The sequence below is a fragment of the Gopherus flavomarginatus genome, chromosome 5 (assembly GCF_025201925.1).
Source record: "Gopherus flavomarginatus isolate rGopFla2 chromosome 5, rGopFla2.mat.asm, whole genome shotgun sequence".
NCBI lineage: Eukaryota > Metazoa > Chordata > Testudines > Testudinidae > Gopherus > Gopherus flavomarginatus.
Window position 1 is genome coordinate 126,147,029 of NC_066621.1, and position 21,539 is coordinate 126,168,567.

At 42.8% G+C, this 21,539-nt stretch overlaps 1 protein-coding gene across 2 annotated transcripts in view; it reads right to left on the reverse strand.

The window, feature by feature from the left end:
- The window catches only part of GALC (galactosylceramidase), a 68,468-nt gene that overhangs the window by 14,636 nt on the left and 32,293 nt on the right, over positions 1-21,539 (reverse strand). For both annotated transcript variants that reach the window (XM_050953268.1, XM_050953267.1), the window contains 7 exons: positions 21,089-21,244; positions 19,013-19,137; positions 17,885-18,012; positions 9,753-9,842; positions 8,051-8,140; positions 6,462-6,606; positions 3,853-4,033 (listed from right to left, as the gene is read on the reverse strand). In XM_050953268.1, coding sequence (XP_050809225.1) covers positions 3,853-4,033; positions 6,462-6,606; positions 8,051-8,140; positions 9,753-9,842; positions 17,885-18,012; positions 19,013-19,137; positions 21,089-21,244 — 915 coding nt within the window. The remainder of the gene's footprint in view (positions 1-3,852; positions 4,034-6,461; positions 6,607-8,050; positions 8,141-9,752; positions 9,843-17,884; positions 18,013-19,012; positions 19,138-21,088; positions 21,245-21,539) is intronic.

A 21,539-nucleotide genomic window follows, 5' to 3' on the forward strand; every position in this document is an offset into this window, starting at 1 on the left:
GTCTAGAGGAATGGAATGAACCCCAATATTTCAGGTCTTATTGTCACTAAAAAAATAAAAGATTAACCTCTATTTCTACAGAGCTTTTCATACAAGCCAAGTAAAAGGAGATCAAAGTTCAAGTCCCAACAGACTCACTGTATGATTAGGAGTAAGTCACATCAACTCCCTGTGTCTCAGTTTCCCTAGCTGTGAAATAGGTATAATGACACTTACCCAGCTGTGCAAAACACTAAGATTTATGGATAAAAGCACTATGGGAGTTAAGCAGTTGACCATTGTGATCACTTAGTCTGAGCTGTATAACATAGGCCATAGAACTTCCCCCAGAAATTCCTATTGCTTTTCTTTTAGAAAAACATCCTACCTTGATTTAAAGACTATCAGTGATGGAGAATCCACCACAACTCTTGGTAAATTTTTCAAATGATTAATTATTATGACTATCAAAAACAACCTTTATTTCTGGTCTGAACTTGTCTAGCTTCAACTTCTAGCCATTGGTTCATGTTATACCTTTTCCCTGCTAGACTGAAGAGCCCATTATTAAATATTTGTTCCTCATGTAGATACTAACAGACTAATCAAGTCATCCCTTAACTTCTCTCTTTATTAAGCTAAGTAGATTGAGTTATTTTAGTCTATCACCACAAGGCGTGTTTTCTAATCCTTTACTCATTCTTGTGGCTCTTCTCTGAAGCTCTCTAATTTATCCTTCTTGAATTGTGGGCACCAGAACTGGCCCCAGTATTCCAGGGTGACATCCTGGTTTTCTACAAAGCAGTATATTTTTCTGCAGTTATAGTATAACGATAAGCAGCTTACAGTGTAAATTGCACTACACCTTTACACAGTACCAAGATATTTTCTGGCGCAGAAAAAACAAAAACAAAAAAAACCCACAACTCAAACGGTTTGAAAACCCAATATGTTTAAAACCTGAAGTGCCTTAAGATAAATGACATTAACAGAGATAGTGCCTCAAGGCCACACATTCAACAAACTTCCACTATTCAGAAAGTCGTCTTAGTGTACGCCTCACCCCTCAAGTCAGTTGATAAATACAGCTGAAGGAATATCTGTTTCTTTTATCTCCTCCTACTGGAAGATATGTCTGACGCTTGGCTCTTTTGTAACACTGTTAAAGGATGGATAAGTTTCTCAGTTATACAGTTACTCATTAGATACAGAATTCAAAAACAGCACTTACAAATACTTCAGCAAAAAGCCAATAGCACCCAGAAATTGGAAGTGCAAACCCACAGTACAAAGCACCAAGCAGACAGAGACCCTTTTCTCATGTCATCAGTTAAACTGCATGCAAAAAACAAGGAGGAAACACAGATCTATCCAAAGCTATTGCCATGGACCATGGATCACAATAGTTCACATGGCCATTAGAATGCTGCTGGGAAGCAGGGCATTAGGATGCACTCCAAGAACAATAGACAACGCAAAAAGAAGTTAGTGACTTGGAAGTAGAACTGTGATAGATCTACTGGTGGCTGTAGCTAAATCCCCCACTCTATGGTCAAGATGAGGTTATGGGCTGATTCAACACTCCACCTCATAATTTCAACAGCAAGGGATGAGGATAGAGAATATCAAAGGATAAGTACCTCAACAAGGCTAAGGCTAGACTCGAACTGGGAATGAAACAAGCAAATCAAAGGGGCACTAATTAGATGCAACAGATATGTAAAATTAGTGATTATCAGGCACACATTCAATTGCTCAGACATTCAACACACAAGAATACGAGATTGCTAATCTGTAAACGCCTTCATTTTCAGTTTAAAAAACTTAAAAATCTAGGGTTTTACAAAAAAAAGCATTATTCCCCCTCCTCCCCCCCGAATTTCACCCTACTTTTGTATCATTCAAATATAAAAAAATTGTTTAATTAGGGAAATATAATCCATTGCATGGAGATTTATGTATTACAATAATATATTAGTCTATGTGTATATGCAAAGCTGCCTGTTGAAGTAAGGCTGTGTATTAGAAGATGTACACAATAAACAAACAGGGATGCACACAAGCTCTGAAGTGCGTGAACATCTGAACATACTGATGAGTCTCATGCCCACCGTGTACACATTTCAAGCTGTTAGCAGATAATGGTGTAAAGATTTGACTCATTAAAATGGGAAGACAATGAAAATCTGTATCAAAATAGGTTTCAGAACACTAGGAAGTACACTGAAGGACTTCACATAAGACAGCGAGGATTTATAAATATTTTAAAATATTGAACCCAATTATTAAATGTAAATATTTATATGCTGATAGTTCTAAGTCTACAAAAGAATGTTTATCCAAATTAAAAGTTTGATTTTGGGATTAGAGATATATTATTTTCTTAAACTCAGAGGTGGCATCATGCTTTGAGTTCTGTTTTAGTTCTGCAGCAAACTACATTGCATTCCACTCAAAGCATTAATCTATTGAATATTCCCGCCTCCACCCTTCTGTTCGCCAAAATGAACCCTGATATTTGCCCAGAAAGATTAATACTAGTTTTCTGTACCCAATTTTCAGCTGCTTTTGTTGTTGCAGTAACACACACCAATAAATTCCTGGGAAAAAATTAAAATAAAAAATGAAAACGAAGGGTCCAACTAATCTGAGAGGTCAGAAGAGTAACGTGGAGTAGGAACATTTTTGACAATACTATGGGATTAACAGATACTGAAAAACTCAGAGAACTCAAAATGCCCGCTATTCTTTTCCACACCACCCAACCCTTGCACAACTTTGATTCTGCATCCCTTCTTTTCTCCAATTAGTCATCGCATGTAAGCCAACTGACCTCCAACTCAAGTGTAGAGTCTCACTGGAGTCTCCCAGTTTATCAGGTTACTAACGTACTTTGACTAACCTCACTGATGCATCCACAGCCATCTTTACCTAAAATGCAGTATTCCATGGGCTCTACAGATCAAATCAGTGCAATTTTTGGGACTGGCCAGAAGATGGCACTACAAGACCAATGTAACAGAAATTTGAAAGAGTTCATTTGGTAACATCAAACATCTGAATTGACATTACAGATCACAGCCAAGCTTGACCCAAAGCTTTTGCATCTTAAAGTCATCTTACACTCTTCCCCATTTGTACAACAGATTTTAAGCGGAATCATTCAGCATGGTTACAAACACATGGACAGATATTTGCACTGGATTCACAAAAATCTGACCTCTACCTTAAAATTAGACTTGTGTTTACAAGCTGCCACTAATTTGGCCTAGAATTTTTTCAGCATTCTAAATCAAAAATCACTCAATCCTTGGCATTCAAAAAGAGATATGCATACTCAATCTATCCCAGGTGTGGATTAGTCTAGATACAAATTAGCTTTGGAATGAAAATTCAAGACAGAAGCTGCCCAGTGAGAGGGCATGGGATGCCACATGCATGGGAATACTGGGTTAAAATTAGTCTTGGAAGGATGAAATTTTTACAAGTAAATGTCAGTAAACATTGATTTCACCATGCACACACAGGGTAGTGAAAAATATTTCCATTAATAACTAAAATTTACAGATAGGCAATTGCTACTTGAAAAAAAATTTTTTTAAAGAGTTTAAGGATATTTCTTTGTATGTTTTAAATGTGATGTTGACAATTTGTCTTAATAGTTATAAAGTTTTACCTTTTTCAGTCTCACTGTCTATTAATAAATTGCAAGAAATTATTGGGAGGGTGTCAGACAACTTGAAAATTTAAATAGATAAGAGATCTTAAAAATAAACAAACCAATATTATCCATCAAAACTACCAAAAACAAAACAAAACAAAAAACCTAAAAACGGAATTCTGCAAAGCCTACTTAAAGTGGATTCAACATACCATTTAAAGTCTCCTATAATGCTGATGGCCTGGTCTGCATCAGAAGCCCAGGTGATGGGTCGCTGAACCACCACCTGGCGGAGTGTGAAAATGTGGTCCCCTGGATCAGAAGTGTTGACAAAGTACTCGAATACCCCTGTCTGATCAGCAAAATGTGGAGCTTCACTAAAGGGCGGATTACCTATTCAAAGAATTAAAAAAACCAACAATGAGGGTTAGGTTTATTTCTTTTAATCCCACGCACGCTTCAGGTTTTCAGAAAGTTCTCTTCCAAAATATTCTTCATATTTATAATTTCTTCCATCAGCACATCTGTGCTTGAGAATCAACAGCAGTGCAAAATTAGAGTGGCTAACATGTACCATACGGTTCTTGCTGGTTTCAATATGGCCTCATTGACTGGGAGTGCTATTAGGCTAGACCCCATGGGCTATAGAATATCCAAGAGCTTGTACTGCGCATCCCGGACTTCATCTAAGTGGATCTGAAGCTATTTTGCTACTCTCTGAAGTAGTTTTTAGAAATGTTTATAGTCATCTAGAGGACAAGGCAAGGCTGAAGCAATTACCTCATCGAGCAAGGAAGAAATGTGTTAGCACTAGTGGTAACGGTGGATCTGGTTCATCTTCCTCCTCTTCCATAGGTTCAGAAGGCTCCAACAAATTCCCTGAGGGAAGGGGTGGTACGATTTCCCTCCTGGCTCTCACAGACTCTGGTTCTTCTGTATATGGGTCCCATGGTCCCCAATAAGGTCAATATGAGGGATTGAAAATAGGTTGTGAGGGTCACCAAGACACAGAGTACCATTGGTCCAAGGGGGTGTCCCTTACTTAACCAGATGAGACTGGAAGTAGGAGGCTTTCAATCCTCTGAACTCCCTCAGCAGAGAGGAAGATGGTTCCACAGGAACATTAGACTGTCTAGAAGATAAGGTTGGGTCTGATTCTATTGATGGTACCGGTGTCAGGAAACCATGGCTAGTGAATGGAATGAGAGATGAGATTCCCCCCAGCATCAGAATCTTGCTGGAGAGAGTCAACAAAGGGGATTGCGAGTCCAGGAGGACAAAAATACAACATGGTGTGGGGTTAGACATTGGAGCCTTAGATGGCTGAGTCTTGTCGCCCCGCACCCTCGGAGCCTGCATAATAGAGCTCTTAGCAATCTGTGGTTCTTTCCTAGGCTGTGACAGTATCACTGGTGTTAGAATTTCTGACCGCATGGTTATTGCCAGTACCAACAGTTCACAATATTTTGGCTCTTGGGGCTTTGTGTTAGTGATACAAAGGTCAATGTAAATGATGGGGGAGCAGTGCTGAAGACAACTTGCTCTTATGTGCCTTTTGATCATGGTCATGAAGCTTACGAGGATCTAAGTCCTTGTGTCCTGGGTGAAAAATACTCATCCAACCTGGACACGATCGGGGAGGGATCCCTTCTCTTAGATCTAGGAAGGAATCCACTCTGATGTTTATTAAAGCATCTCTTATTAAGGGTTTCTTCACTCAAGCTGTTACTGCTTCTGAATCAGACATCGAGCTAGAAAACACAATTCTCAATAATCAGGCTGATGTACAGGAGAATGGGTCTCACTGGACTGGATCCAACTGAGGCCTCATAATATGTTCCAGCATGGACTTCCCAAGCCAGAGTTCTCATGTCTGCCATGTTCTGCGAGGAAAAGAGCAGCTTATACCACACTTAGGGGAGACAGGAGCTTCTCTAAGTCAGCAGAGGCAACTCTGGTGGTCATTGCTGATCAAAAAGGAGCAGGGGGCAATGGACGCAATTCTCAAAGCCTGGGCATAATTCAAGTCCCACACCAAGGAATCAGAGGATTTCCCAGAATAGGGATCGTAATTAATTAACTACTTATCAAACTATGAAAGCTATTAACAATAACTAACAATATAAAAAAACAAATATTTACAGGAAAGAATGTCAAAGAGGATCAGTTCCAGATACTGCAGGATTCTGACTCAGGCCTTGTGGTCATAAGAAGGAACTGGAGAGGCGTCAGTCGGGACTGCTAACTCTTTGGTACGGAGCACAAGGGGAACAACTGCGCAGATGCAGACCAGTGGACACCACTTGCCAGAAATCTAGTCTCAGACACATGCACACCCACAGTGGAATACAGAGAGGAACCAGCACTTGAAGTATTCAGTATTTCTACTCCAGGACAGTCAGTAGCAGCCAGAAGGTTATACTATTTGTGATGTATTTCACTCTCTCACAGACCAGCTGGAGGGCTTGTCTACACTTGAAATGCTACAGCAGCATAACTGCTGTAGCACTTCAGTGTAGACACTACCTACGCAGATCAGAGGGGTCCTCCCATCAGAATAGGTAATCCACCTCCCCCAAGAGGCAGTAGCTTGGGTCAAGGACAAATTCTTCCTCTGACCTGTGCTGTCTACACCAGGGATTAGGTCAGCTTAACAACATCACTCAGCAGTATGGAATTTTCACACCCCTGAGCAATGTAACTGGGTCGTCTTAACATTTTAGTGTAGACTAGGATACTAATGCAGATTATTCCTCTAAGCACCATAGCCCTTTTGCTTTCACAGACAGCACAGACCGTAAGAAATTAAGAGTTGACTTACGAATGTTGAAATCATCCTTGTAATTTGAAGGAAAAGGCTTGGACTGGGGAGGATCTGGGTAAGTGCCTTTCCGGCCTGTCGTGAGGGTAGTTAACGTGTAGACTTCATCCACATCCAGATTTAAACTGAACATCCCTTCATGTACCTGTAATGAAAGAAAGCACAAGCTAAAGAAATGCAAGAGGTGGCTACTGCGATCGCATCAGCGAATCCCAAAATTCTGCAGCATTGCCTTTAACTTTCCAAGTTAACCCAAAAGCATACCATCTTGCATCATTAGGTCTAATTTCCCTATAGGTATGTTGAGCTTTACCCCCAAACTCTGTACTTCACTCCATTCTCCAGTGAACTGTAACACTGCAAACTACCTATAAACCAGCTAATGAGGCACAGCCTGTTTGTCCCTTCTGAGCATGAAAGTCACCAGGGAGCTACCCTGAAGAGGGGAGGCAGCAGTTGGCAGTACAGAGATCCATCTGGAAACACTCATTTACAACAGAATTTAAGCAACAGCTTTTTTGAGAAGTGGTATTTATCGAGGCAATCAGAACCCAGTCTGCAGAAGCTTCTCTGTATTCCCATGTTCCCATTACTTGGGATATAACAGATTCACTGGCAACAGCGGTCCCTCTTCCCACACTTTACTTCTAAATGTGTGGAGAGAAAATCACCACAGGGAAGCAGCAGGGCCCGAAGAGGACATTGGGTCAAGGTTGTGAAAATGGGATGTGGGGGGTCCCAGCCAGAGAAATATTAGGCCTTGACCCTGCAAATTGCTGAGCAACAGAGTGCAAGATTGATGCCGTCTAGCACAAATGCAAGTGTCAGGGACTGGGTGTAAGTGGGTGGGTGTAAGCAAGTTTAAGTGCCACACTGAACAGTAAAGGCTCAGGTCCACTGTACACCTACTCCAGTGCTCAAGCGTACAAGGTAAAAAGGGGCAAGACGAGGGGAAAGAACAGAGTTTCCGAGTAAATCATTATGCTAATGAATCACTTAGCTACATCCTCCTCTCTCAAGATTCACTCCAGCTACCATGAAAGAGTGATGTGTCAGCCATGCAGCAGGGCTCTCACTAACAAGAGTATCAGTGTCCCTTGAACTCAGCATCCTGCTCAGCACTTCATGATTACACAAGGAATATTGTACACCTACATCACGTGGCGTCAAGCCCAACAAGCCAAATTCTCTTCTCTCACCGGGGTAAAGCTGAAGTAATTTCACTTTTTTACCTTGCACCTATACATGTAACGTTCCACAACCAAGCTGGATAGCATTAAACCCATAATACATAAAATACAAAATGGCCAGAAGTCTTTGAACAAATCAGGGGTGTCAAAACCATTTTTATCTGTAAACCAGGTTTTCTTCCATTCCCCCATCAGTCACCCAGAATAACAAAATGGCAAGGGTTTGAAGTAGAGCGACCAGATGTCCCGATTTTATAGGGACGGTCCCGATATTTGGGACTTTTTTTTTTTAATATAGGCTCCTATTACCCTCCACCCTCTGTAATGGTTTTTCACAATTGCTGTCTGGTCACCCTAGTTTGAGGAGAATTAACAGTGATCAGTAAGTAACAAACCCACCTTTACAGGAGGAAGAGGATGGAATAAGGTGGAATTTGCAGATTTGAAGCCAAGCTTGGTATACCACATTTTCAAGATTGTCACTTTATGCTAGGAAGAAACAAAAAAAAAAAAAAAAAACACTTTCATAAGATTCTTCTTTAGAAATACTGAGGATTTAAAGACATTTAAGTCTGTTTTTGTGAAACATGTTGGGTGAACAGCCCAAGAGACAACCATTATCTGCTTATCCACAGAACAGGTATTGCATGGGCAATGGCAGCTCACAAATCCCTCACATCTGTGGGTCTCTGCCTCAATACACAGGAACAGCTTTTATGAAGAGGGGAATTCACTCTTATTAGCCCACTGAATCCTTGGCTTCCGTCAAGAATGCTAACAAGATGGCCAATTAGTGCCAACTGTGATGAAGGTTCTGATACAGACATCTATCTCCAGCAGCTGGGATTAGATTGCCCCATTCATTTCATATCTGGATAACTAATTTATCACAAGTTTTGGTCACAAGTGCCTGGGCCTAATTAGAACCACTGAATAATGCAGCTGATGAGTCCCAGGGCTACAAGAATGTGAGGGCAACTACAGTTCTATTACTTAAAAACACAATCATTCAACAAAATTCTAGAGTTTGAATTTAGTCACAGCGAAGTTAGCAAGAGAAAAATCTAGAGTTAGAAACATGGTGTGCACACTATTCCTACAGGATCTCTTATACAATTTTTCCTGGTAAGCCATATGGCATAAGAGCAGTACCACTTGGGGCACTAGGGGCAGCTGTGTTACAAGAGCCATGATTGAGGGCTGCTTGTAAGTCTTTTATTCCATTATTCCAGGGTGAATGAGGCACTACTTGCCTCAGCCTGTACAGCTGTGAAGGGAGAGGAACCAATCCTACTAGAAATTAAAACCTAAGAGGGTTCAAACACTTTCGCCTTCTGATAAGTAACTCCCCAAATCTGCCATTTAACACAGACTAGTTACTGTGGCTATTGGAGCATGGCTCACGTTTTTCCCAGCTAAGCTGCACTCATCCACCCACCCATCCACCCAGAGGTATCCAGACTATCTTTTCATGGAGCAGAAATGTTTCAGCTTAAACACAGGCCTCTCTTTTTCAGCAGAATAGCTACAGGAGGAGGAAACAAACTATTTCACAGGAAGAGGATTTGTTCCCATTAAGTGAGTGTTAAATATGCCTACAAGGGAGGCAGAAAGTAGTGGATTTCCAAGTCAAATAAAGGAAAATGTGCTCCTCTCCATACTACCGAAAGTATTTTCAGGAAAACATTAAGGAAAAAACAGTAACATTCTTTGAATGCTTTTTGGAGTTGGGAGAATCAGTTTTTGGTAGGTGAAGGTGATTGTAGTGTAACAAATTGTTCTTCTGCGAATACAATAATTATGTATGTCTCTTATATACACCTTATAGAATGAGAACGAGTGCTCATCTTTCAGCCCCCAAAGTATAGGCCTCCACCACATAAGTTCAAGGAGAACTTTCAGCTTACAGTAGTAGTCAGTCCCTTATGCTTTACGTGGCTACAATTTTAGATGCCAACATCACTCACATGCACAAAGCTAGTTCTTTACACAGTGACATCTTATTTTGTTACAGGCCCAGTGAACACATATCAAACGATATGTAACAACCTGATGTCCCTGAATACATTTATATGATACATACACCCAAAAATTTACTTACAAAGGATCCTTTGAGGTAGAAAGTTGCTTTCTGAGGTAACACAATGAAGGGAAGCAGTGGAGGCCTGATACACTGAGAGTGGCGATAAGTCTGGAAAGAAAATGAATGGAACAGATGGGAACATGCATCACTGAAATTGGTAATTTGCCAATTTTGATGGGAGTCAAGATCCCCAAGTATGAGCCAAAAGCTATAAACATTAACAAAATGGTAACAAAAGGGATCAGGTAAATTGTTTTGGTTCCAAGTTCACTGCTATTTCGGGGGTAATGGAAGTTAGAGTCCATATTTATTTTGGATGCTGCTTACATCAGCAATGTGACAGGATGCGCAGGACTCCTTGCCAGACTCCTGGAACTAAGGCAATTAAGGAGCTGGAGAAAGAACTGATCACATTCTTCACTAGTAGGACTAAAACCACACAAAATTGATTTACGTGAAGATGAGACCAAGTTAAATGAACTCTGCATCCAGATAATAAATCTTACAGTAGTTTGATTTCTGCAGAAATGATGGCCAAGATCTTCTGAAGTACCCAATTTGAGATGCCTTAAACATGCATGATTTTCGTGGGTGAGGGGTTGCTCAGAACTCTCTGAAATCAGACCCCTTTACGGTATCTCAAACTCGGCCCAAAAATCCCAAGTCACATTTAAAAAATCCTGTGGGTGCTCCACTCTAGGTGACAGCGCGTCCTGGCGCTGTCGATCGGAGATTTTCGGTAGCAGTGCCTGGTTGGGGCGCACGCACCCAGATGGTATCTCCCATCTAGTTGGAATCATCCTGAGTGCGTGCGCCACACACCTTCCTCAGTTCCTTCTCTACCGTGGAGCATCATACTAGTACTCCAAAGTAGAGGGCAGGAGGGCAGGGAGTGGAGCACCCACAGGGGGACACATCTCGAAGAACCTCAGTTACTGTAAGGTGAGTAACTTTCTCTTCTTCTTCAAGTGCTGTCCCTGCGGGTGCTCCACTCTAGGTGAATGTGTAGCAGTACCCACTAAGGTTGGTGGGACTTTGGAGATGCGGCAGGGAGTACTGAAGATAGTACTGTATGGCCTACTATTGCGTCTGCCGTGGTGTCTTGTGTGAGAGCATAGTGTTTTGCAAACGTGTGTTCAGATGACCATGTAGCTGCCTTGCAGATATCAGGATTGGGAACGTTGTGTAAGAAGGCAATGGATGCCGACATGGCTCTAGGGGAATGAGTTCTAATGTTTTCGGGTGGTTGAAGATTCTTCGCACGGTAATAGGATCTGATGCAGTCAGAGATCCACTTGGATAGACATTGTTTAGAGATAGCCGTGCCCTTTGATCTTTCGGCAATGGAAACGAAGAGTCGTGGAGACTTGTGAAATAGTTTAGTCCGTTCTAAATAAAAGGCAATTGCTCTCCTCACGTCGAGAGTATGCAGGGTTGCGTCCTGCAGAGTTTTGTGAGGTTTGGGATAGAAAGTATGTAAGTATATAGGTTGGTTGAGGTGGACGGTTGACATCACCTTAGGAAGAAATTTAGGATGTGGTCTCAAAGTGACTTTATCTTTGGAGAAGATTGTGTAGGGAGGGTGGGCCATGAGGGCACTCATTTCACCAACTCTCCTTGCTGATGTTATGGCAACTAGGAAAGCCACCTTCATGGACATATGGAGGTGAGAGGAGGTAGCCAACGGCTCAAATGGAGGTTTCATGAGGGCATGAAGAACGAGGTTAAGATTCCATGTAGCCACTGTTGGATGAATTTCAGGGTAAAGATTCTGCAGGCCAGCGAGAAAGCATTTAATGGTGGGGTGTGTAAAGAGTGAGTACCCATCCAATAGGTCATGGAAGGTGGTAAGCACCACCAGGTGCACTTTGATGGAGCTGATCGAGAGTCCGTTGTGTTTTAGTTTCAGGAGGTAGTCTAGAATGTTAGGGAGGGTCACATTATTGGGTGCTAAATGTTTATGCGAGCACCAAAGAGCGAAACGCCTCCACTTCTGAAGGTAGGTTTTACGAGTGGAGTCTCTCCTACTGTGCAAGAGGACATGTTGGACCTGCTTGGAACAGGCTAGTTCATGGGTTTGGAACCATGAAGGAACCAGGCTGTGAGGTGGAGCTTTTGGAGCTGGGGGTGAAGGACTTGTCCGTTGTCCTGGTAAAAGAGGTCTGGTCTGTTGGGGAGAGCCCATGGGTGATGGGAGAACATGCGGAGAAGGTAGGGGTACCAAGTCTGTCTCGGCCAAGCCGGGGCAATAAGGATGACCTGGGCCTTGTCGTCCGCAATCTTCTGAAGAACCCTGTGTAGTAGAGGGATAGGTGGGAAGGCATACAGGAGGCAGTTGTTCCATGGGATGAGGAATGCATTCCCTAAGGATGCAGTCCCAAGTCCCGCCCAGGGGCAAAACAGAGGGAATTTCTGGTTTCGGGTCGTGGTGAAGAGATCTATGGATGGCGTGCCCCAGTGGGAGAAGAGCTGTTGGAGTACTGCGGGGTGCAGTTCCCATTCGTGTTCCGTCAAGAAGTGTCTGCTGAGTGCGTCGGCAGTCGTGTTGTGACAGCCTGGTAGGTAGGAAGCGATGATCTGTATTCGATGTCATATGCACCAATTCCATAGTCGAATGGCTTCCATGCAGAGGAAATGTGATCGGGCTCCCCCTTGTCTGTTTATGTAATACAAACATGCTATGTTGTCTGTTAAGACTCGCAGGTATTTGTTCTTTATGAGGGGAAGAAAGTGAAGGCATGCTCTCCTCACTGCTCTGAGCTCTAAGAGATTTATGTGCAGATGTGTCTCTGATGCAGACCACCAGCCTTGTGCCCTGTGTTCCCCTAGATGCACTCCCCAACCAATCAGGGAAGCGTCCGTGGTAAGCATGAGCGTTGGGGATCGTTGCTGGAAGGAAACCCCTGTGCAGAGGTTTTCTGGACTTGTCCACCATTGTAGGGAAGTTATAACATGAGGTGGAGGAGTTAACAGCATCCCTAAGGGATGTCTGCTGGGTTTGAAACTGGAGTTGAGCCAGCCCTGGAAGCATCTCATATGTAGCCTGGCGTGTTGAACCACAGGGGTGGTAGTTGCCATGTGACCAAGGAGCTGTAGGCAGATTCTTGCTTGCATCCTGGGACGAATAGAGAGCGTACGTATGAGCTGCGTGATAGCGAGGAATCTGTTGTATGGGAGTGAGGCCCTGTTCTGGGTTGAGTCCAGATGAGCTCCAATGAATTCGATCTGTTGCGTAGGTATCAGGGTAGATTTATGAATGTTTATTTGGAGGCCTAGGCTGTGAAAAATGGAGATGGCGAAGAGCGCGGCTTGAAGTGTCTCACCGTAGGAGTCACCCCTGATGAGGCAATCGTCCAGGTAGGGGAAAAGTGTGACCCCGTGTTTGCGGAGGTGAGCCACAACCCCGGCTAGGGTCTTGGAAAAAACTCTTGGAGCTGTGGAGAGTCCGAAAGGGAGAACTCTGTATTGGAAGTGATCCTGACCGATTGTGAATCGTAGGAAGCATCCGTGAGCTGGATGTATTGATATATGGAAGTAAGCATCTTGTAGGTCGAGGGCTGTGAACGAGTCCCCTTTATCCAATGCAGGTATTATTGTGCCCAATGTGACCATCTTGAATATTTGTGTCCTCACAAATTTGTTCAGTCGGCGTAGGTCTAGTATAGGCCTCTATCCCCCGGTTTTCTTCTGCGTTAGAAAATAATGGGAGTAGAACCCTGTCCCTTGATGTTGCGTCGGCACAGGTTCCACTGCGCCTGTTTGCAGAAGGTGTGCCACTTCTGTGCGAAGTAACTGTTCGTGAGAGGGGTCCCTGAAGAGGGAGGGGAAGGGGAAAGGGTAGGATATGAACGGGATGGAGTAACCGGTCCGAACTATTTCGAGGACCCAACGGTCCTGTGTAATCTGCTGCCAAGCATGTTGGAAATACTGGAGGCGGTGGCCAAATGGATAAGTAAGTGGTGGAATCAAGGGGTGGTCGTGCAGACCCTTGACCAAAGCTTCAAAACTGTTGTTTATTGCCTGGTGGACGGAAGGTGGTGGCTTGATTTTGATTTTGTCTGCGTTTGGGAGGTCTAGTACGATTCCTAGTTGTGTCATATGGTCTGGATTGAGGGTGATAGTACTGATGTGTGCGTGGTCTTTGGTATGATTGGTATCGTTGTCTCCTGGGAAGTGATGGGTGAATGCCCAGGGTACGCAGTGTCGCTCTCGAATCTTCCATGGTGTGGAGGAGTTCATCAGTTTTTTTCAAAGAGAGTTTGTCCTTATCAAAGGGGAGGTCCTCCACTTTGGTCTGGAGCTCTTTAGGAATGCCTGACGCAGAGAGCCATGAGGATCTGCGCATAACCACAGCAGTTGCAGTAGTACGGGCTGCTGTGTCCGCCGTGTCTAAGGACACCTGTAGGGCCGTTCTGGAGATCAGTTGTCTCTCAGACAGGATTGATTTGAAGTCTACTCTTCTGTCGTCTGGGATGTATGAGGCAAATTCGAGAAGCTTATTACAATTATCAAAATCATAGCTGGCGAGGAGAGCAGAATAGTTTGCAATCCTGAATTGTAGTGTAGAGGATGTATAAACCTTGCGGCTCAGGACATCAAGGCGTCTAAGGTCCTTGTCTTGTGGGGTTGGTCGATATTGTGACTGTTTAGTTCGCAGTGTAACTGCATCAATGACAAGAGAGTTCGGTGATGGATGAGAAAATAGGAAGTCTGTGTCCTTTGCAGGAACGTAGTATTTACGTTTGATCTTCTTACAAGTTGGTACTAGAGAAGCTGGGGTTTGCCAGAGGGTGTCAGCTGGCTCCATGAGTGCTTTATTTATAGGGAGCACGATTTTCGAGGGCTTCGACAGTTGAAGAATTTTGAGGACTTTGTGCTGATTCTCCTGAACCTCTTCTAAGGGGATATCCTGACTGAGTGCAACTCTCCTGAAAAGTTCTTGAAATTGTTTACAGTTGTCCACGCTCTGTGGAGGTGGAACCCAGGTATCGCCCACGGGGGGGGGGGGGGGGGGGGGCAACGTAGGGAAACTGAGGCTACTGGGCTGGAACCGTGACCTGAGGTGGTAAAGGTGCCTGTGGAGGAGAAGCAGGAGGGGAGAACTCCGCTTGCTGCTGTAGCTCAAGGTCACCGTCAGTGAAAGCCAGTTCAGGTGCAGAAAGTGGCAGGTCAAGAAAGGAGTCCTGTGTCTAGGAGCGGAGAGTGAGGCTCAGGTGGCATTAGAAGGTCACTTTGAGTGAGAAGCTGTTGTTCCTGCTCTTTAGGTTGATCTAAGCCTGCCCTCTGCTCTAGTTCTTTAGTAGAAGAGAGTGGCAGAGAGTGTCCTGCTGTGTTGAGCCTAGAGGTGCCCTGCAGGGGGTCTGCTGCTGGTGCACGGGCAGATGAGTGGCTGGGTGCCGACCCTCTTCGCGGTGCCGAGGCTGATCGTGCTGTAGGAAATGCAGCTATTTCCGTGGCTGAGGCAGAGCGCGCTGGAGGGACCGCGGCCGCTTTTGGCGCTGAAACTGACCAGGCTGTGAGTACTGAAGCTGTTTTGGGTGCCGGAGCCGAACGCGCTGCAGGTACCGGTGCTGAAGAGGAGTGAGTTGTCCGCGCCACAGTCGTTTGCGGCGCTGAGGGGACCGAATCAACAGGTGCCTTCCCAGCGCGGGAGGTCTGGTCCCTGCCTCTAAGTTCTGTCAGAGCGGTTGCTGAGGCATTTGAAGAGGCTGAAGCAGCTATCTTTTGTGTTGTCAGCACAGGGGGTAGGGATCTCGCCAGAGACCCTCTACCCTTGTTAGAGTCTCGTTTGAGAGACTGCTTAGCTTCTTGCCTCCGCTCCAGGGAGAGTGAAGAAACGCTCCCCACCAGTTCAAATCTGGCTGGGGAGCGTGTGGGAGCGGGTTCTACCTTTCCCGTTCCGACAGCGGCTGCAGGGATTTTTCCATCCTAATGATCTTGAGGAGCAGATCCCTGTCACAACGAGCTCTTGACTTGAGGCTCGCACAGTGAAGGCACTTCGCTGGGATGTGGGTGTCCCCGAGGCACTTCACACAATGAGAGAGGCCATGTGAGCGTGGCACGGAGTCCTGGAGATGCATCTTTTGAAACCTGAAGGTCCTGGCATTATGAGTTAGAAATGGCCGAGGAGAGTGTCTCAAATGGGAGACAAGAGGTTTTTTGTTTTGTTTTTTTAAACTAAGTAACTAACTATGTAACTATACTAAAGGAAGGGAAAGAACTGAGAAGTAATTAATAATTATTCCTATGTTCTTTGTTACTGTTTCCTATAGAGATCAGGGAAGAGAAGGTAGCACTGCCCCGAGTCCCGTCTTCAGCCGAGGACAGTTGAGAAGGAACTGAGGAGGGTGTGGGGCGCACGCACTCAGGAAGATTCCAACTAGACGGGAGATACCATCTGGGTGCGTGCGCCCCAACCAGGCACTGCTACTGAAAATCTCCGATCAACAGCACCGGGACGCACTGTCACCTAGAGTGGAGCACCCACAGGGACAGCACTCGAAGAAGAAATCTTGGCTCTGATACTTCTTGCAAGACCTGCATGTGGCCCAGAAAGAAGGGGGAAAAAAAGAAAAACAAAAAAAAAGCTTAAAAAATTCTAATATCCCCTAGTCCTGTTTCATCTGTTGTTCCCTCTCACTATAAACTTTCTACCTTTTCCTGGGATATTCAAAGCCCTCTACCTGATTTTAAAATATTATGCCTACTCAATCAAGGAACTAACAATACCACATGACCAAGGCCCTTCATTTTCAGTTTTTATTTTATGTAAATCTGCCTGGGAATTTCAGGGTTTATTACAAAATTTTAAAAAACAGGTGAAAAATCAGTGCAAAAATTAATTTTACACACAGTTTGCTGGGTGAATATTGGGGGATGGGAGGACAGAACAGCAACAAACAGAGAAGTAAAAGTATTGAAAGTAAAAGCAGTTTAATGCTATGGTTTATTTCATGAACTGTACATTAAATACATGCATGAGCATACATATATATCTTCCACATTAAGTTAATTTAATTGATGCCTTTGTTAATAAGGTAGTCTATCTAAAATAATATACAGTATTTTCTTCACAATCAGCATTTTCACATACTTACGGGATCCAAAATTCAGGTGAAAAATAAATAAATAAAATCACTAAAAGCCAAATAACACTGGGATAACCTGGGAATTTTTTAGCAGTAAACTGAAAATGAAGGGCCTTCCCCATGGACCAGCCACACCTAAACAACAGCTCAAATTTCAAAGGGCAGGAGAGAATAAAGTCCATCTTTCAAGACCCCCATCACCAGAGACTGGTGAGGAGGACTGTGCTGACCCTTAAACCACCACTGAAGAGGCTGGTGGACATCAGCACTTGTTTAAAAAAAACCCACACATTATAAAATGATAGAACATGCAGAGTAAATATTAGAAACAAATATTTCAAAGCCCACAGATGCTACTGTATATATACAGTAAAGAGGCTGGAAAGCTCTTGTTACATACTGAACTTGTTAATGTGATTTAAGAAATAAAAGAATAAAGTGCCTATAAAGGTTAAAACTGTAGTAAATACTTTATTCATCTAACAGTTTTCTACTACTCTGTCTCACAAGTTAAGCCTGCGATACAAGACTGACATACACCTTGATTTCCTGGAAGATCTACATAACTGTACCCATCCAAGCACAGGCAGACAAGAGAAGGAGCTCTATTTGCTCTCCCTGGCAAAGCTGCAAGCAACATGTACATAATGAGTTTCTGCAAGACAATTTTTTTTCAGAAAAATCATCCTAAATCTCTATCTACTGCTTTGGCCTGGTCTACATGGCTGGCGGGAGGGTGAGGGGGGGGGAGAGAGACACACGGGACTGTCTATGTAAGATATGCAACTTCAGCTTCGGGAATAGCACAGCTGAAGTCATCATATCTTATTTCAACTTACCTCTCATCCTCACGGCGCGGGATCGACAGCCGCGGCTCCCCCCCTCGACTCCGATACCACCAATCGCCCTGATGGAGTACCGGAGTCGACGGAAGCATGTTCGGGGATTGATATATCGCGTCTGGACAAGACGCGATATATCGATCCCCGATAGATCAATCACTACATGCCGATCCAGCGGGTAGTCTGGATGTACCCTTTGTTGGTTATTGGAGAACATTACCATAGTTTCAATGATGATAGTAAGGTTGCCTAGGCCATCGGTCAGAGCTACATAGCTGCCACCGTGTTCTAAACGTCCATCCACCTGCAGGTAATGCCAGCCAGGGTGGGTAAACTGAGTTGTATGTGCTGTGCAACAGTGAAAAGAAACCAAAAAGAAAAAGGTCAGCATTCATTCCAGAAAGGTCATCCTGCTACCATTTTGTAGATTTGATGCCACTGGTTTTACAACCATACACTTTACTTTGAGAGAGATCTCTATATAATTTATAAGGCATTACTTATGGCTAGTTAATTGGAAAGAGACCAAAGCATCAAGAAGGTGGATATAGCTAATTCTTGTGTCTGAACCCCTTGCTACGTGATACTTTTTTCTGTCTGAAGATGAATAGCAGAAGATACAATATAGGGGAACTTCACATGATCCTGCCACATACGGGAAGGGGCAGGTCACCTGATCTGGTGACCAACTCTGCAGAGACAAGAAAAGGTTATGGATGGACCAGAGGGTGGCCACTGGATATATATTATATATACACACACATAAATTTTTATATATTATACAGACAGTAAAAGTGATGGTTTACAATCTCAACCATCACAAACAAAACATAGGAGTACTCCAGTTCTGTTTTCTTTTCCTCCCTCTCAAAACTCAAGTACCCAGATATTTTGGAGATAAAATAGAAAATAAAAATCAGGCATCGAGTCCTAGCTTTTACAGAGATTTTAGCTCAAAGCCCTTTTTTTTAAGAAACACAAAATGTTACAAAACCCAAAAAACAGTCATTTGCAATGAAAACAGAGATCTTTAATAATGGGAGCATGAACTACATTGATGTGATTCTTGTATGTGTTGCACAAGTCAGATCAGAGAACCAGATCTCATTCCCTGTAAGGATTTCTTCCTGCCCCCATTCTAGTTAAAATGACTAAAGGAGAGTCTTTCAATTGCTAAGAAAGTAAAAATGTTCAATAAAAGTACTGTATCCAATAAAAAGTGAGCATAAAAGAAAATTATTAAAACATCAAAAATAGAGGACGTTGCATTAGTTTAATTGACCATAAAAAAACCCCAGAGTATTTTATTGTCTATACTTTTGTAGGACTATCTGAACTTTTTATTTACCTGTGATCCAGATGGGACCTTCCACTGCATAATAGCCACTCCATGGCTCTTGCGCTGTCATTAATCCATCTCGACCAAAGGGCAAATCTTCATAATAACTAGCCACCAAATTCCAAGCAATGGTGCTGGAAAATAATTTTGTTTTTAAAGTCACAATAGTTTTGAGTGCAGAGAATTTAACAAAATATCTCTGATAGTGCTGAGATTGAACACCCATGTGTGTCTGCATAAACTAAAAACATTCCAATGAAGCTACTTCCTTTGGCAGATATATTACATATTTGCAGTGGTGGGAATTACAGAATGTGGCAGCTCTGCAGGTATCTGTGTTTCTATACTTGTGCACCTAAAGAAAGTTTAGGAAGACTTGCAAGACTAACCTGACTAGCAAAGTATTGCAAGAGCCTTAGTATCTGGAACTTGCACATCCTAACCTCAGTTGCAGTGGAGCCCTTAATTAAAGCAACCGTTTATCAATTTATGATATTTGCTCAATTCATCACATCATGTCTTTGGGAAATTTGAAGAGGAAAAGTCAAACACCTGAGGTTTATATATGAAGAACTTTTAAGGTTGTAATATGGTTTTAAGCACTAGTGAAAGGAACTAAATGAAGTACCTTGTGGACTGAACTCTTTTTACCCACACAAAACAGACAGCAGCAGCACAACCTTTACCCCACATTGTCCTCTCAAGGAGCCTCAATCATTAAAGGAAAAGTTCTCAGTACACCAAACAAGCATTAGTCTGATCAACTACTTTTGAAAAAATTAAAGAAAACCTAAAATCAAGAGAGCTTGTTAATAAAAAAATCCTAGGTCTTGTTCTCATATTGGCACATTTGCAGGTATCAAATTATGGCCCCCCATTTGTGATGGCATACATATCTAGTCGCTGCTGCAGGCAATCAATAGTTATTCTTTTAGCACCCCCTGGTATGTGCCAGTACCTAATTCCCATAAGTGGTCATAACAACTGTGTGCCACTGTGCACCTCAATTTTTAAAAAGGGGTCCTAAAAAGTCGACAAAAAAGATGCTCAGAAGAAAACTTTTTGCTTTGTACACTATGCAAACTTGTTCTATTTAAATTTTCAAGAGCTCCAACTTGGCTGACAGGAACTACAGCAAATTTCAGTCCAAAGGCAGGCAGCAAGGCCATAGAAAGGCCAACATGAGTTTACTATTCAATGTAAGCCAGATGTGGAGCTGCTTGTAATACCTGATGACTATTGTGTGTTGATGTGGTTATTGGGATGTTTACTGTATGAATATGTTGGTGTAGTTTAATAGAGGACTGTAAGGAAAAAACAAGCAGAAAGGGAAAAAGAATGACTCAAGATAAGACACTACTCAGCAAATAGTTGAGAGCTTTTTAGAGACCATGCCATAACTACAGCAGATTGGGAATCTTCCAGTGGATTGTTTTACTGTCTGAACATGCCAATTCATCGACAGTGAATCATTTCAAAAGATAAGGTAGATTTTGACCAATTTCCATTTCATAACCACCATGAAGCATTTCGACATCAAAAATGGAATGTTTTGAAATTTTAGGAACCAAACATTGATTTTTCATTTTCAGATTCCTTCTCATTTCAACATTTATATTATAAACTTTTTTTTTTTAATTTAAAGTGTTGAAATCTGAACAAAACCTTTTGATCAATCCAACCTCTTCCACCTCACCACTACCCTAAATTTCATTTTGTCTGAAATTTCCAACTTTTTTGGTTTTATTGTTTTTCAGAACAGACTTTCCCACAAAACAGTTTGCACTCGCCTCTAGTCAGGACAGGAAAAGGCCCGGGAACCAGAAAAATCAAAAGAAAAGAACTGTGGAAGACTTAAAACAGAAAAATCTCTCAAAGGGATTAGGGAGGAGTGTAAGGGGAGTTGTTCAGCAGAACTAGATGGAAGATGCAGGTACTCGCTAGGGTATTTCAAGTTAGGACTCCCTAGGCACAAGGCCTTACACCTGAGGGGTGCACTCAAAGAGACCAGAGAAGTACAGATAGCCTTGTAACCATGACAGTATGCTGAAGTTATGAAAATAACTGACTGCATGAAAGACTTACGAGGTCATATTTCCATTCACATAGTTCTGGTTCAGGATCCGAGCCCAGCAGCCTGCACCCACTTCATCATTGAAAGTGCTATAGTCTTCCGAAGCCCATAGTTTCTTCTGAGTTGCTAAGGCATTAGGCACTGTTCTTGTTCCAGGGTAATGAGCCCTGGATAGTATTTCAAAAAAGGACATCACTTAACACAAGAAAAGCAGGAGAACTCAATACACATTCAATTATTAGCTCAAAGCACAAACAAAATGACTAGTGCCAAAAAAAAAAAAAAAAATCAATCACCATGTGGATTTCACTTCAGAGAATCATACTACAGTAGTTAGATCCAGAACAGAGCTACAATATTTAATAATTTAGCCTCATCTGTGCCAATGAAGGATTCTTCCTTATAATGTATTCTGATGCTTTAGCAAGTCTAGTTTTAAATATCAAATGCAAATCAGGCTTT